The sequence below is a fragment of the Clarias gariepinus genome, chromosome 6 (genome assembly GCF_024256425.1).
Source record: "Clarias gariepinus isolate MV-2021 ecotype Netherlands chromosome 6, CGAR_prim_01v2, whole genome shotgun sequence".
NCBI classification, from domain to species: Eukaryota; Metazoa; Chordata; class Actinopteri; order Siluriformes; family Clariidae; genus Clarias; species Clarias gariepinus.
The window spans coordinates 28,063,813-28,082,749 of record NC_071105.1 but is presented as its reverse complement, the minus strand read 5'-3'; the positions used below and the strand labels follow the sequence as shown (position 1 = coordinate 28,082,749).

The window sequence follows — 18,937 nt, the reverse complement described above, 5'->3', positions numbered from 1 at the left end:
GTAATCCCTGAGCCAAACAGCAGTAATGCCCAATCTGTTAGTGTGTGTTTAAAAGTCATCCTACAAGCCCATCCCTGATAACACCTCCCTGTTATTCCTGCTGTTATACCCCTATCTCACCTATGCGGTTTGACTATGCGAGGACCAAAGCGCGGAAGCAAATGATGTAAAATCTTTTGTTTGTTTTGAGAGCCATCTTTTGCCTGTGCATCCAGAATAAGAGGCCACTCTGTACACACTCTTTAAAAAAGTTTATTTAAAGAACAATGCAAAAGCATTAGTAGGCATGAATATAAAACGGGATCAGTGAGTTATTGTACTATAAGCTTCTTAGCAGGGCCTTTTCCATAAGGTAACATTTATCATACTATAATGATAGTATAATGTAACCTTCAGGATAGGTTACCATTGTTCTTTCATCCTTGTATGTGCAAACCTACCAGGCAATATAAGCTCTTTCTGATTCTGATGATACTATAATATGATACAAGATGCAACATTTAGGAGAATAATTTAACAATTAGAAAATTAGACATTTAAGAGAACCTAACTGAATAAAAAAGCACTTTATGGTTAAGTGCAAAATGGGGAATGGACCTCTCGCTCTCTCTTTATATTACTCATCTTTGTCTGACTGCTCTCCAAGATCTAATTCACCAGGTTTCTCCAAATATAGATTTGGCAACAGCACAAAGGCTCAAAGTACAGTTAAAGGTACAGATGACTGCAGAACAGAATTTTTCTCTCTCTCTTTCTCAATCTCTCTCACACACAAGCGCATGCACACACACACACACAGACACACCTACATGCACACACAAGTGCACACACACACACACACACTTACACCCAGACTCATGTTGATCCTGCATTTCCCGTCCTATCATGATACATTTCACTCTTTCACATGATACAGGTGCCAAATGGATACTTTTAAAACGGTTCAAATTATAGCCACGTCTAATCCAAAGATGACATGCAATGAAACGGTACTTGTACCTGTATGTAATTTTTTTGTCCCTCCATTTTTGACCAGTGAGAGCATACCGCTTATTTCTTCTCCGTTGAGGGTGATCAGGAACCCCACACCGAGGTTTTTTCATCCATCTAAACAAAAACAACAAATTACTTTCTTCCATAGTAATCACTATATGCAAGGACTTTCACATTTTGCCCACACTAGATGTTGTGAGGGTGGTCTTGGCTGTGCCACAACTGACACCACCTTGAATGCTAACTACGTTCCTGCACTCCTGAAGATGTCAACTAGCATTCCTGCCCTGGAATTTCTCTACATATCCTAGCTCCACAGAGAACACTACACCAACCCCTTCCTGTGCAGTGCGTTCTGCTATTCCCCTCTCCACATAGAATTTGTACTGGGTTGAAATGCTTTTGCTTTAATCTAATGCCTTAATTGCCTCTGAGTGGCGCAGTGGTAAAGCGCTCGCTCTATCATCCGGAGATCGCTGGTTTGAACCCCGGGTGATGCTGTTAACCTCTCACAGCTGTTGGCCTAGAGAGCTGATTGGCCGAGCTTTCCAAAGATTTTGGATCGGAGGAAACACAGGGCTCGGTCTGGGGCCCTCCCGACTGATTGGCGGTAGATGCTTAATGTGGGGGCCTCCAGTGACGGGGTGGAATTGGATACTACTAAATTAGGGGAGAAAATCTGAAAAATAGAATAAAAAAATATATATATAATTTATATAGTAGTATTTTTATTAATAAAAATAGAACTGCCTTGATTGTTTATGGCATAGATTCAACAAGGTGCTTAGAGATTTTGGTTCATATTGACAGGATGGCAGCCATCAGTTGCTGCGATGTGTCAGTTGCACATCCATGAAGTGAATCGTTCATTCCACCACATCCCAAATGTGCTCTATTGGATTAAAATATGGTGTCTTTGGAGGCCATGTCAGTACAGTAAACTCATTGTCATGTTCAAGACTCCAGTTTGACAAGATTTTTATCTTTGTGACATGACACATTATTCTGCGGTCATAAAGGAATGGACTTGGTCAGCAACAATACTCTGGTAGGCTGTGGCATTTAAACACTTTTTTAGGTAGGATTAAGGGGTCCAAAGTGTGCCAAGAAATATCCTCCACACCATTACACCGCCACCAGCCTGAACTATTGATAGAAAGGAGGAAAGGATACATGCTTGCATGTTGTTTAAACCAAATTCTGACCATACCATGTGTACAGTATGTCACTGCAGAAATCAAGACTCATCAAACAAGGCCATGTTTTCCAATACTCTATTGTTTAATTTTGTTGAGCCCATGTGAATTGTAGCCTCAGTTTCCTGCTCTTAGTTAACATCTATGGCACCTGATATAGTCTTCTGCTTCTGTAGCCCATGGCTACAGTGTTTGGGACACTTCGGTTGTAATATTATGTTATTTGATTGTTGCCTTTCTATCAGCTCAAACCAGTCTGGCCAATCTCCTCTGACCACTGGCATCAACAAGGCATTTTTACTAAGAGAACTGCTTCTCTCTATTCAAGAAAATTCTCTGTAAAGGCAAGAGTTGGTTTTACATAAAAATCCCAGCAGATTGGCAGTTTGGAAATTTTTTAGGGCAGTCCGCCTGGCACCAACAACCATATTGTTTAACTAGCTCTGTAGCTATGGAATGTTTTTGTAATCGAGTATTCTACCAAAAATGTAATCGATTAATCAAGTAATTGGATAAAATCTTCGTCGGTGTTTACTGGCGGCTTGCATCCGGAAGCGCGCTGTGTCATGCCATACAAATAATTGCGCAAAACCATAATGCAAGCTTTTAAAATTAATTAAAAGAAGCTTCGAGGCAGAAGATTTTGCCTCGATTCCTTTTTTTTAATCGAATTACTCGAGGAATCGTTTCAGCCCTAAACAACCATACCACATTCAAAATCACTTAAATCAGCTTTCATTTTTCAGCAGATAATCTAGACTATTTTTACATGCCTGAATTCATTGGGGTGCTGCCATGCTATTGGCTGATTGGGTATTTGTATTAACAAGCAGTTAAACAGATGTACCTAATGAAATGGCTGGTGAGTAATATACAATTACCTAGACAGAAAGTGGTCAAAGTAAAAATCCTTATAAAACTTGGAATCTTAGGCTTTATTTTTAAATTATGTCATATTTATAATTTTAATTTCATTATGGTTTTATTGTTTTATTTTTTCTGACAAGCAATGGTCAAGCAATAGCCATGGCAAATAGCCATGCACAACATGGTTTACACACAAAAAAAGAACAGAGTCAGTACAGATTTACGGCACTGAAATATCCTTGAAAAAAAAAGTGTCCATGTTTATCTGTGTAAGTACTCACTCTATAGTAGTTTGGTCAAGTTCTCCAGTCACAGGGATTCCATAGAACCGCTGCATAGCAGCAACTGCTGATTGCATGGCTTTCTCTGAACGCAAGTCTGACGTCCGGATGTCATGTGGGAGTAAGTAGCCATAGTTCTTCAACCAGGTCTGCGCAGAGAGGAGGAACATGATCAAATTTTGCCATACTCCAGCGATAACAATTTTTTTTTACCGAAAGACAATGGCCTGTGATGTAAAACTTAAAGTGAATTAAAAGAATAGGCAAAAATAATTTAATAGAATTAATATTACACAAAATGCTTACAGATAATTGAGTTTTTACAAAATACAGTGTCTGATTAAAAAAAACTAATTCTGACTAACTAATTCTATAAAAATAACTCTAATATATAGTTAAGATGTCTGGGTTTAGCTTTAATTACAGAGAACAACTTATTTATTTAATAATTGCAGTTCCTGAGTCCTGGAATATACCTGTGCCCTTAGGGCAGAAAAATAACAATTCATGGAAACCCTGATCATTTAGCACATCCATGGAAGTGAACTGACTTTATTTTTACTGCCACATAACGTTGCCGAGCCTAGACCTGACCAATCGAAGCAAACTGAGATCAAAATGCTGCCTCCAGAGGCTTGAACGGTGGGAAATATGCATGATGAGTACATTCCCTCATGAGTTTACGTTCATATCCAGATGCATCCATTGCTCAAGAATAAATCTGCTAAATCCATATTCATCAGACCACATTAACCTTTTGAGTTGCTCAAAAGTCCAATAAAATTCAGGCCTTTTTCTTACTGGCCTTACTAAACAAGTAGTTTTCTTACTAGTAAAGTAGAGTTCTTGTCATATTGTGCAATGCATGGGGATATGCACTATTATTAAAAATGATCTCTACTGTCAATGTTTCATGATGCAACTTCAGCAAGCATTTTAGTGATCTCCAATAAGTCAGATTTTTTTTTCTGACCACATTTCTTCCATTAAGTTGACAGTTCAGCATTATCCCCCCAGGCTCTAATGTGTTCAACAGTTCATAAACAAGGTGCAGCCTCTGTTTCTAAGAAAAAGTGAGTCAATCCTCAAAAACTTCATGTTCAAATGTTACAACAGAAATAAACGTTTGCGATCTTAAAACAATCCTGCTGTTAGCCATAGCTAGCCATAATATTTATGTAACTCATCAGTTAAAATTATATTATGCCATAAAATTAGCATAATGTGGGGTGTGGCTGATTGACAGCTGCATTGTAGGTGTCAAACTGCTAGCTGTTTGCTATGTATCACTTTAGCTAACCAGGTAACTGGAATCATTGTAGTTCAACTTAAAACAAGAAATGTAGGAGCTGACATGGTAAAAATGTAACGTATAGATGACAGAATCAAATAAAATGCAAAGTAACATTGGAATGCAAATTGTTATCCACTATAGAATTTTAGCTAAGTTAATCCTAAGCTATATAGCTTGTGGTAACTGAGGTTAGTAGTCATGTTTCACCCAACAGCCAGATTCTGTTAATTGCGCCCATTTTTCCATTTATGGATTAACTGGGGTTTAGGTGGAATCAGTTTCCACCAAGATGCTGACGATTAGAGCTTCCATAGTTGAGCTTCAACATCAGTCTTCAGAAAACCTATTGGTGATGTCACAGAGAGTCTGTCCAGTTCTTGTATAGTCCTTAAACTTAACCCAATTCCCCAAATGTTTCGTGGCTTGATGCAGACCAATAATAACTAGGCATTGTGTGTAGTAAAATACCCCTAAAAGAATGCCTACATAACATTAAACCCATATCTAGTAAATTGTCAGCATTTAAAAAAAGAGAATACTAACAAAAATTTCTGCCATTTTATATTTTTACTTTGTGCCTTCTTCTCATAGGATGCTAAAAAACTGCTGCTTATACAGTACATATTTCTCTGCATTAATACTTCAAATAAACAGCAAATTCTGTACAATATCTTGTAAGAAAAAAAGGGGATGACAGAGAGATCACCCACAGCAACATTTCACCAACAACATTTATGGTCCCATGTACTGTATGTAATTAAATGTTAATTGTTTTAATAAAGAGGATCCCACACTACTGTATATATGTGTATTCACTCATCTTTTACAGAACACAAGCAAAAAAAATGATATGTAGAATTGTGGAGGATCTTCCAGGCCTAGCAGGAAAGGATACGAGAGATCGAGTAACAGCATTGGGCTAACCATGACCAACTTGCAGCAAAGTTCCTTCAGATAATTTTTGGAGTTTGGGAGATGTTATGGTGAGTGTTGGCTAAAGTGGAAAGGCTAAATACTGACAGTAACTGATTTGTGAATCCTGTTGCTAAATGACTAGCCCAGATCCCTACAGACTTGGATTTGTAAAGGGACATCCCCAGAGAGCCTCTGACAGCACCTGAATCTTGTCACCTGAAAGCACTGCCTTTACATTTTTGGTTTTTCTTTTGGCTGTTGTGTTGTTTCCTGTGTTACTATTAGCTCTTAGCTCTTGTTAAATGTCCAAGTTTATAATTACTGTTCCTGACAGGTACTTCTTTATTTGAATGTCTTACAATCTAATAAAGAGGATTCTGCAACTTGCCTTCTCTCATCCCTGACAGAATTCTTTAGTCAATATAGAAGCACAGGTCAATAAAAAAAGCCTCTTGGCTTCTAGTCTCCACAATTTAAAATTCACTCAGCTCAGCTTTCATCTATCTTTATTGACAAATGCAGAGTGAAAGGCACAGCCCCATTTTTGTGTATTGCAGGCTTTACAATTATGCTTGTAGCTAATAATAAATTTTTTTCGCATGAATATTTTAGTGGCAGGATTTTATCTACTTGCATAACATTTCGATACAAGACTGAAAGCTACAAAGCTATTGTAAATAGCTTTTCATCCACATGGTATTAGGGTTTTTCATCCACATGGTATTAGGGTCTGTCGCACTACCATACCACTTTGACTTTGAATCGAAGGGCAGTTGATGTTGCTCATTTGAGCATAACAGTACTGTGAATGCACCTGCACTTGACAACAATCCAAATGCCAAGCCTGGCTGCAACAAAAACCAGAAATCTAGAAATCTTAAGCTTTGACAATTATGGTGTACAAGTAGCATAACTTTTAGTTTTTATTTATTTCAATTGTTTTTTAATTAACTGAGAAACACTGTAATGAAAACCGTTAGCTATTAAAGTTTAAATGACAGAATCTGGCAAGTGTCAATATACACAGACAATAAACAAAGAGTCAAATAAAATAATTCTTTATGTTCATAATCACCATCTTCATTCTGTGTTACTAATACTTGACAAAGATTTTAAAATCTATTCTGTGTACTAAATACCAGGCAGCATTCTTACTGTATGTCCATCTTTTTAAATTGCTACTTATGCAGCATCATAGGGCAGCATAACACACTTGACAGAAAGTGCAATCTGGCCTCGGAGCGTATGTTATTCCTCCTACCATAACCTTGACCCTGGTATGATGGTTGTGGCACTGTCAGGATTCAAACCAAATACACACTCGTGCTCAAAAGTTTGGGATCACTTACAAATTTCTTTGTTTTTGTTTAGTGATTTATTTTCTACATTACTGTATATGACATAACGCATATTGAATTAGGCAAATATAAAACAATAACAACTGTCAGTTGTTATTTTAAGACTCTAAGGTCAGCCTTTCTGGATTTGTTCTTGCAAGAACAGTATTGTCAAGTGCATTTCCAAGACCCATCAAGCACCATGATGAAACTGGCTCGCATGAAGACCATCCTAGAATGGCAAGACAAAAACTTACCTCAGCTGGTGCAGAGGATAAGTTCATTTAGATTACCAGCCTGAAAAATCACCAATTAACAGCAACTTGGATTAGAGATGTTATGAAGGGTTTACAGACCATGAGTAGCAGATACATCTCAACATTAACTGTTCAAAGAACGTTAATGCATATTTACAATGTAAAAAGAAATAAAAATCAGGAACGACCATGGAGTTAAATAGTGATCCCAAACTTTTAAGCAGTAGTGTATAAACACTTATGCTTGTTGAACACTCCATTTCCAAATTTAGTTCTCCAGATTTACTGGATTCATTCTTATACCGTTCGGTGATAAGCATAAGTGCCATCACACGAGGTGACCTAGAGCACAGCTGGCATTCCAATTCATCTCAAAGGTGCTCAGTAGGGTTTGGTTATAGTTCTGTGTAGGCCACCCAAGTTCTTTCACGCCACACTTGGTACACCACACCTTTTATGGATTTTACTTTGTGCCTATGGGCCCATGAGTGACCGGAAGAAGTAAGACGTGAAAAGTGGGAGAAAAAAAGTGTGAATTGTGACTAGCTACTTAACTAAACATGCTGTGTTAAGTTTCAATAACTGTTACATTGTTGAGTTGATTTGGTGTCTGTCTCCAATAGAGTAACTGGCTGCTTAAGACTAAGAGCATGGACAAGTAAGGATGTGCTCATTTTACTACATTTTACATCATGTAAGTTTCTTCCTGTGTCTGATCATGCAAGTCCCAACCCTTGTAGTTTTGATTGCAGAAAAGAATAATGTAGTTAGCCTTTTTGTTGTCCACGTACATTTGTAGAGTACTGTGTAAAATAGACTTTGAACAGAATTTTTACATTTTTAAATAGAAAATAAAATTTCCTTTAGCATGGTCCCAGTCCAATATCAGTGACTCACTTGTAAATACTACTTGGTACATTTTATTGGCATATTATTATATGTTTTTTCTCGAGTAAACAGTTGCTCGCCATCTGTTATATGTTACCTGGCGAAAAAAAAAAAAATCACACACAAGACTTTATTCACTGACCTATAGCTTTGATTACAGCATAGAATGTATGAGGTGACCAGGTCATGTATGAAAATTATTCCTCATGATCCCAGAATCACTCTTTGAGTCAAAATTCTATTCTTGAAATATGCTGTGCCATCAGGGAAGAAAAACTCCACTGAGTCAGCATTCAGGTCATCATCTGACTTCACTTTATGCCACATAACATTTTATAGCACAGACCTGTCTATGTAAAGCAACCCCAGCTCACAACACTGCATCCAGAAGCTTATACTACTGTATAAGCTTCTGGATGCAGTGTTATGAGCTGGGGTTGCTTTACATAGACAGGCACTATGCATGATTAGCGCATTAATCATAGCGTGTATGCAAATGTTCTTACTTTCAAGCTACGTCTCAGTAAAGAACATAACACTGCATTTATGATATTCCCACTTGGGAAGCACACACAGTTCATCCAATTTGTTTGCCAGTGACCTTACATTTCCCATAACGAAAGAAAGAAGAAAAATTTCTCTTATTCACTTTGTGCTTTATTTTGACCTTGCATGCTCGGCATCTCTTTGGAAATTTAAGGCTGCACTCCAGGTAGTGTAGGCTTGGACAGCGCAATAAGTTGATCATGTAGACAATTGTTGTATGACTACTAGCGCTTCCATTTTCGCGTCTACCCAGCACAGACAAAATACTAGGAGACTAATAAAAATTATTTTTACATTTTTAAGATACAAAATATCCATATTGTTTGAGAAAAATCCAAAATAAATAGAATGTGAAAAATAAAAAAGAGATAAATAAGTACTGTACTGAAAAAGAACAAAAAACACATTACAACAGGTTACCAGTAGTATGGTGCCATCTTTGATTAAAGGGTAAATGGAATAAGAACAAAAAATATAGACAAAGAGAGTGAGAGAAGATCGGAGAAGAACGTGTACAGCCGATGTAGGATGGGGGATGGGACTGTAAGTGCATCAACACTGGTGAAGAAAAGCACACAAAAAAATCTTCCATCTGTTTTGTTGTGGTGCAGACTATATCAAAATAAAATCATGCTGCCATTGTGTGGTTTAAATGAGACATTTTAAATTGAAATGTTGCTGTGAGCTGACTTTTGTTTTTCTGGTTCTACACAGTGAATTACACAACATGCTCATGTTGCTGATTTCTGAGCTCCGTGTATCTGTGTATGTGCTCTCTCTAATTTTTCACTATGCTCTCTTCTTAATTGTTTTCCAGCTCAGAACAACACAGACACTTAGTCAGTCACATTCTTCCAAGTGGTGTGCCCTTTCTCCCTTTACCTGACTCTCACACTGTTAACGGAGCAGTGCATGACCATACCCCACAATCATAGACTTCAGCTATGTCTAAATTTGGGGGCTGCATCCTTCAAAGGAAGCAATCTGGAATGTGGTCTTTATGTGTGTGTGGAGCTACAATAATCCTACATGCCTCGACAGTTGTTTCCACCTTTATCGTCACAAGTGCAGCTCCTGTCACCTAGTAACCTTCAAAGATGCAACTAGACTTGTTACAAAGAGAAGCTATTTATTAATTAATTCATCTTTTATACTATCCTGGGTAACCGGTTGCGGGGGCCTGGGGACCTATCACAGGTCCTGAGGCAAAATGCGAATCCATCATAAGGCAAACACACACACACACACACACACACACACACACATACTCTTTGGGCTGTGGAGTGAAACTAGAATATCCCACCAATCATGGGGATAATATGCAGTCTCCATGCACACAGACCTGAGGCAGGAATCAAACCCTCAACCCTGGACATGCTAACCACTATGCCACCATGCCACCAGAGAGAAGTTATGGAGCCAGAGATTTTGATTTTACTTTTTCATATAAACATAATTTTTGGTTATATCAGTGGTTCTCAAACATTTTCTGTCATTCCCCACTTAAGGGGGTGGGCGAATTTTCAAGCCCCACTTGTCCCATAAAATGATAACGAAATCAGCCAAGTTTACTATTTATTAAAATATCAATTTCTAAACCAATAAGATCAAATAACACCAGGTTCAAAACAGATAAAATACACGTGCAATTGTTATAACAGGCTTACTTCGTCACTTATATAGAGCTTTCTTTCAAAGAAGTCGAGTAGCTTATTAACATGACTGGGGTGTGTTGTCTCTAAGTGTCTTCCTACTTTGTTGGGTCTCGTGCTGTCTGCTGTCAGCGGTTTAAGACACAAAACACACACGGGTCTCTCCTCTGCCCTCAGCATCCCCACCATAAATCCAAGCGCAACATACAGTAGGCTTCATCATGTTTTCTTTTCGGCTGGCTTTTTGGTTGATTAGGCTGATAGTGCTGAATCACCTGCTTTTTTGTGGTCCATGTAACAAATGTATCCATTGTTGTTATTATGCTCACTACATACAGTACGCTACTGACCCGGTTTGTGTCCGCGGTAAAGTTAGTTTGATATTCGTATATTCGCATCTCCGAATTCAATAGCTGCGTAAATAAACCTGCAAATAAGATACCTACATATATTTCCTCTCTCCATTGTCTTTAAGCTCCATCCGCCTTAAATTATACATGTTTAAAAGCATAAACACCATTAATCTCTACGGCGCAACGAATGATTTAGGGATCATCGCAAAATGCCGCACAGCAACAAAAAGCGTAGAATGATATTCTGTTCAGCGCCTGAAGAATCAAAAAGCAACTTTGTTGCCACACTGAAAACTAGAAATGCCAGACTAGTAGTGCCTGATAAAATATTCATTTTTAACAAAAATACAGAAACATCAGCATACACATTGGAATAAATGAAATTACATACTGTATATAATACCGAATGTTTCCTTATATATTGTTCCTCTGCGATTAACATGCCGACGTTAAACCGTTATTGTTGCACTATGGTTCCACTTTTTCTTTGATGTTATTTTAATTAACTTGTAATAATGATTCATTTCTTTGCATGTGATTGTTTAGTTTCGAGTGTCCAATCTTTATTGTCAATAAAGAAAAGCATGAATTAGAATATGTACTTTCCTATTATTTTCCACTAATTCCCTGTTATTAGGGTTATATGTACACGCCCTAATCAAGAAATTGATTTCTTGATTCTCTCAGCCTCCTAGGTGATAAATCAAAAAAATAGACCAGACCATCTCATTTTGCTTTGGCGTTTGTGCTCTATCGTCTCTTCCCTCGCTTGAATCTTGGGATAGATTCAGGCACAAAGGATCCACACGTATTAATCCATCATTTTCATGGGAAATAGAACCACTTTTGTCAGCCGCATTTGAAGGAGAATTCGACCGCTGTGATGTAATTGGTCTTTAAATACGGCTTTTTAAGGATGCAGCCCCCAAATTGAGACATAGATTTCCTTTCAGTTTTCACTATATTTCAATTTAACTACCATAATTGCAATCTGCCATCTTTACTTATTAAGTATTTTTATATTGTATTGTTGCTACTAAGTGATTTAGTTTGAGATTTTAACAGAAAAAAAATCTTTATACTTTATTTATCTTTTGTTTCAGTTAATTAAAAGACATGCTTCGAATAAGGTATTCATCTTTGCATTTCTTGTTAGTTAAAACATGCTTAAACAACCTAAAGCTTATTTTAAAACCTGAGAAGAATTATGTGAATTACTGTATAATCTGAGTAAATTATCATTCCTTTTAATAATCCATTATGACCATAATAAATAATCCATTAATAACCAATAATCTATTCATTGCCAAACCATATTGAGATAAGTTGAAGCTGTAAAGAGTAGATACTGACATAAAAAAACTAGTACTAAAACTTAGTAAAAGAAACTAATTAGTGTTATCTTCTTCCAAGTTGCTGCTAAGACTCAAAAATACTATTATTGATACTTAATTGCATATTAACTTTGCAATCCAAAATACTTGGCCATGCCCACCAGACATACTCACGCATGTAGATATTTTTTCATGCACAATTAAAACTTTCTTGTCTGCAAAAATCATATTTTTTTATTTTTCACACATCCAACCAAGAAAGTTGCTCAGGGTTATTCCCGGGGTTGCTTCCAGGCAGTATGTGCCACTGGATTTTTAGGTTTGTTGTGAAACTCTTATTTAAAATAATGTCTCCATTCTCATGTTACCTGTTTAGTATATATGTATGTTCATGAGTTTTGGTCATTCCTTGATTACATGACTAAGTTTAGTGCTGCTGGAGAAGACCAGATTGACATTCTGTCATTTTTGTCTCCAAGGGAGGAGAAATAATGTCTTCATAATACAGGTGAAATTTATTTAGATTTACCAAGTAGTCCCTATAAATACAGTATACAGGTGCTTGAAGATCCAATAAGTATAGTGTATGTCATGCACCAGTACTAAAATAAAAAACAAAATGGACTCTAGGTTGTTGTAAAATTTAGGGTGTGTTGATTGATTCACAATGTAAACTCCTCCACTAAGTAACATGCAAGAAACTATCCCCCTTAAAAGCTGACAATAGTCCTTCACCAGCTAAACAGTAGCTGTGGTGTTCGTTAATGTTAATTAATAAGATGAGGAGGCAGCAAAACATTCTTTTTTTTTTGTAGCAACTACCCCAAATCTTCAGTCTCCCTCCTTTAAGCTACCCTTACTTCCTTATTTAATAGTTATAATAAAATATCTATAAACTTTATCTAGTATTTTGCATTTGGGTCATTTTCTGAGTCCTTTACAGTTTCATGATCTTTTTGGGAAAATCTGACCACATCACAATGTCCTCAAGCCAGGCGGTGGTGTAACTGCTAGAATCAATGCATCAATATGAGTTACATCCTAGTTAAAACTGTACATGACTGTCTTTCTCAAGTAACGATAGCAGTGTCCCAGAGTACAACTGAACGTCCCCCATTTAAAGCATATCATATCCTTCTGACGTGCTTTTTCAATTCAATTCAATTCAATTCAATTCAACTTTATTTATATAGCGCTTTTAACAATGGTCATTGTCTCAAAGCAGCTTCACAAAAATGAAATAATAATATAATAATAAAAAATAATAATAATAAATTGTGTATGTGTGAGAAAAATGTGTCTAGATATTAATGAGAGGATTTTTTCACACACTTGTTTGTTTTAAGGGTAAAGAAAAATTGTATTTTATTACATGCAGTTGTGCTTACTGGATAAGCAATATACTATTACATAATGCATAATCATTATAATTATTAGTAAATACATTTTTTGGTCAGGAAATTGCCTTTTCTTTATTCATGGGATCTTCGAAGTTCTTCAGTTCAATGGCAACCACTCATAACAACAATGGTGTCACTATGTTATTGAACTTGAACTTTACATAACATTAATTAGGAGGCATAGATGTGCACTAGCTATTTTATTTTCTAATCCTTTTTTTTCTGGAAAATTACAAGCTTTTACAAATACAAAATGTTGCTAAACTGTACTGCCAAATAACATGCCGAAGCAGGGTCAAAAAGTGGAGCTGTATTTCTGGTCATGAACAAAGAAACAGACAAAAAAAGCACACCCAAAGTTGTATTTGCCCAATACTGAGAGCCGCTACTATCAAATGATTTTTACACACAAAAAAAAATGTAAAGGTACTAACTTTTGAACATGTGTGTTTATATGTACAGTACAATCAACAAGTCTCATACCATACTACATTACAAATAATATATTTTATAAGATGCACATTATTATAAGAATAGATTGTATTATGTGAAACAGATTATTTATATACAAAATTTTTGTGTTGTAGTAAAGTCTTAAATTAAATAATTGTGATCGCCGCACACTTTCTTATATAATTAGCCTGCACCAGAATAGCCTTTACATGTTTTAAAACAAAACATTTAACTTAATAATAACTAAATGCAGTGGATGCCAGGTGCCATAAAAAGAATAAGAAAGGCTATGTGCCCTGACAATCAATGCCATCTTTGTACACCAAAGAGTGTTTTTTTTTTTTTTTACATCATCTTACTCTTCACAGATGTGTAGATGAAGGGGAGGGTTAGTAGGTTAGTTTTCTGAAATGTGAAATTAATAGAAATAACAAATAAACTAAAATATTATGTTAAAGTCTAGATGCATTTTTGGTTGTTATATGTAGTAGACTACTTTTGTGCTGGCAGATAATGTATTCATGCTGGCAGGTAATGTATTTTCAGACATGTGGGAAACATTGCAGTAGTTCTTACCTTTTAAAGGCCAGAACCCATTTACTGTAAACCAAATTCCATGAACATATCCAACACACAGAACAGACATAATTTAACAGGGACTTTCTTGTAAATAAAGGTATAAAACCAATTTACATTTACAGACTTCAAGCATGACACGGCCAAGAGACTCTAAGCTGCAGTAAAATATTAAAACGGCGCAACCGTTTTAAAAAAGGCTGTATGTCTATGAATAATGATCTCCCCGAGGTGGATTGAAACCCACTGCAGCTGTTCCCATAAACATCTGTTGAAATTTTACATACAAACTAAGAAAACTTTCTACTGTGTTGGTATCGATGCATTAGTGAAATTCAGGGATAATTAGTGCACATGTGTATATACACACATTATATACATAGCATACTGTATATAGTTCTTAAATTGCATCCTACTGTATATTTCCTCAAATGTCAAATATGTGTTTATAAACAATTAATGTGATCCTTATAATGTTTTTTTTCTGTCTTTAACTACACTTCCCAGAATGTCCCAGTTCCACTACAGCAGAGCACTCGAGAAACCAAATTCATTTTAAAGCAGCATTACAGACTACACAATATGTCGCATGCTTCAGTCAAACACTGAATCAGGTTTCAGTAAATTATCCGGCCTCTTGTTCCACCAGCCCTTAAACAGCTCCAAGAGGGGCATATCTTCACTGAACTCGATCTCAGATGAGCCTACAACCTGATACGTATGGTTGAGAGCAACGAGTAGAAAATTGATTTTAGCACCACCTCTGGCCATTATGAGCACAGTGTGTGATAATATATAAGTGCTGTAATGCCCTAACTGTCTTTCAGGGGGTGGTGTTATTTTGTGGATGCTCTTCAGTGTTGTTAATAAGATTTAAAAACTATGAAATAACACATATGAAATTAGGAAGTAACAACAACAACAACAACAGTCAGTTGTTATTTTAAGACACAGTATTGTCCAGTGCATTTGCTAAATTTGGAAAGCAAGACCAAAACTTACCTCTGCTACAGAGGAAAAGTTCATTTAAAGTTACCAGCCTCAAAATCACCGATTATGATTAGTCTTCATGAATGCTTTACAAAGCACAAGTAGCAGACACATCTTAACATCTGTTTAAGGGAGATGATTGCAACAACAACAGGACAACTCACTGAATTAGAAGGTGTGTCAAACTTTTGAGTGATTATATACACACAGTCCTGAGCAAGTTTTTGCTACTGTTTTCAATATTGCATCTCACTACTTAAGGCATTAAAATTATGTCAGAACAAAATATAGAATTACATAGTTATCAAAAATGTCATAAATAACCCATTATATATATATATATATTATTCTTCAAAGTAGCCACATTTTGCTTTGATGTTTGCATAATAGCTAAAAGGGCTTTACTAAGCACTTGTTATATTAGTTGTGTTGAGCAATTTAAATTGCTCTTGTTTTTTTGTTGATTTTGACAATAATGGCTGTATGTTATTTTCAGAGGACAGTAAGTCTGTACTCAACAAGCTGCACATTGACTATTCTAAAATATATCCAAGTTCCATTTCTATAATATTGTCTTTTGATAAGATATACTTAATTTTTTGCTGAAATTAGAGGGGTGTACTCACTTTTGTGACATACTGTACACAAACAAACACACACACACACACACACACACACACACACTCTCTCTCTCTCTCTCTCACACACACACACACACACACACACACAGTATACAGACACACACATGTATGAGAGAGAGAGAGAGAGAGATGTTAATACTTACAAACGTTCCTATTCCTACAAATCTTTTTCCAAAGCCACATCTGTGTCTTTAGGACCCAGTGGAGCGAGAATAAATTCAGCCAATTAGATTTTTGTTTCTCTGCTGTTGCTATGTGGCTACTACTAGACTTTATCCCTCATGCACTGAATTTAAACTCATAGCTTCTAGCCATGTAATTTAATGACAGCATAAATTTAGATGGATTAACAAAATAGCCAATCAGATTTTAATGTATCATTAGTGGGAGTATTCTTTTACTAGATTTGCATGACACTATGCCTTCATCAAAAATGTTCAGTTTATTTATCATAATTTACAGTAGCATCTCTAGCTGTGTTTTATTGTTTAGGGTTTTTTGGTAATTGTGGATTTATTAAACTTTAGAGATTCTTGTGGAAGGTATTCCGCAAAGAGTTCCTGTTTCCAAAATAAAAGAACATGCTGAAGCCAAGGATCACCTGTGTCATGTAATTGCACTTTTGTCCCCAAAGGAAAGATGGATGAATTTTGTGAACATTTTGAGTTCATATTTTCTTTATTTTTACTGCTGTTGGGTCTTCAAATTTGTAGGTACTGGAACTATTTTGTTTTTTAATTGTTTGCTAGTTACAGTAGGTTGTCTATAGCCCTCCAAATGTGTAATATTTTTATATTTTTGTCAGTATATTCTATGGACTGTAATCAAAGCTGTAAGCTAACTGTTCACAGCTATGGCAGCTTATAAGAATGAATGCTTTCTACACAATGCAGGAATTGAAGTTGTGAATCAATCAACACCGTTATTATTCTTTTTTCTACTACTATTCATTCTATATTATTTTGTTCCCTTGCATTACATATAAAATTAGTATACAAATATATATATATATATATATATATATATATATATATATATATATATATATATATATATAAAACTCACTGAAGGCCCAGAACTGAAAGGCACAGTTTGCAGCTGGTTCTATACACAGTACCATTTGCCCCAGGTTGCATTCCTGGGACACATACTGTAATCAGGGAGGGAGTAATCAAAGACAAACTACAGTAAAGGAAAAAGCAAAAGGCTCTGGGCTTCTCTAACTTTTTGACAGTTTATCTGCAAGCTCAGCTCCATTACCATTCCACTCACCTACCTTCTCAAAAAAATGCACATAACTTCTTATGGAACAAATTCTGCTGACCAAGCTTCCTAAATATGAAGGACTGCCCCTAATATAAAATTACTGTGATCCTAATCTTTCATCATTAAAGTGGATTTGTCAGAATGTGAAGTCAGGGCTGAATTTTACTAAATTATTTCAATTACTAATATTAGGGGACAAACTCGACTTTTACAAACACACCTCCATTCTAGCAGCAGCATGGATTACAAATCACATCACTTGATGCAGCCACAAACTCAATTTCACTGGACTTTGACACATATGGTATAAATAACCTGGACACTTAAACACTCCCTGCAAAGACTCTGCTAATTTGCAATTTTTTTTTGGAATATATGCTTTTTGGAACAAACCTGCATTTCCCTCCAGCCTAAAGTTCATGAGCTACATTTTCACAACACAACACTCAGTATGACTGCTGATCAATCCCTGCAATCCGACATCACACAAATGAGGATGCGTTCCCTGTTGAGCCTGGTTCCTTTCAAGGTTTCTTCCTATAACCACGGCATTGCGTTTTTCCCTTGCCATCATCTCCCTCGGCTTGCTCATCAGGGACAAACTTATAATTTAGATTTATACATATTTTCTTTTTATACATTAGTCTGTAAAGCGCTGTATAAATGAAATTTAATCAAATTAAATATTCTAATCACCACACCTAACACAAAAGAATCAACAAAAGCATCATTATTCTGCCTCAGCAGGGTATCAGGCAGTAGTTTCATGGTCAGATGTTTTGCAAGTTAATCACACGGCTTATAAAGCATGCCGAACCCTTTTACATACTTTGTCTATTTTGTAATGACATTTTAATAATAATTTAAACATTAACAGACACTTAGAGACAATCTCTTTCATAATAGCACATAGTTGAAGATACAAGCAAATAAAATAAAATAAATGAATGTTATTAAATCAACAATATGGCATCTTATCTTCTGTAATGTATAAATAACAGCAGCAACAATAACTCCAAGCTATTGCTCACCCAGATACTGAAATGCCACACCATCACTTGCCCACAAATACCCGAAACATATATATATATATATATATATAAACATTCACAGTTAAAACCGCAAGGTAAAACTACCAAATCCTGTGAAAACAAATATCTGGAGCATCACTTTGACATATTTTAGTACAGTTTGGAATGTAGCCAAGCTTCATTTACGCCACAGCATCGGCATATATTACGAGGGTATATTTGGAACCATTAAGGACAAAAGAATATAGCTTTTGTTTCTCATAAAGGTAAACACACACTCGGATGCCTGTTAACCAATAAAAGGGACCGAAGTTACTACATAATATCAGCAATAAAAATGATGAGGATGCTGTTTGCTAATGGCCTAAATGTAAACAGTTCCTTCCACTGATGTGAATTCAGCACGCAATGGAGATTACATTTTTCTAGAATACGGAAGTGATATATAACGAGTTAATAATCCACGTTAGCAAAAATATATATATATATTATATACACGATCATTGTGAGTGTGCGGTGAAATTACACATGAAGAAGCCTGTCTCTCCTGTATACCGTAAATGCAGTCGTTGGCGATGGCGGATTCAGCTGTTGTTTATTAGTAAATTATAGATAACCTTAATTAGTTCGGTCAAGTCGTGGTACCCCAAGGCCGTGGGTCAGCTTG

At 36.1% G+C, this 18,937-nt stretch overlaps 1 protein-coding gene across 1 annotated transcript in view; it reads right to left on the bottom strand.

Moving 5' to 3' along the window:
- The window catches only part of mmp24 (matrix metallopeptidase 24), a 40,620-nt gene that overhangs the window by 21,179 nt on the left and 504 nt on the right, over positions 1-18,937 (bottom strand). Inside the window, exons 2-3 of the mRNA XM_053498699.1 lie at positions 3,338-3,486; positions 1,000-1,107 (exon numbers count right to left, since the gene is read on the bottom strand). Of these exons, the coding sequence (XP_053354674.1) occupies positions 1,000-1,107; positions 3,338-3,486 (257 nt within the window). The remainder of the gene's footprint in view (positions 1-999; positions 1,108-3,337; positions 3,487-18,937) is intronic.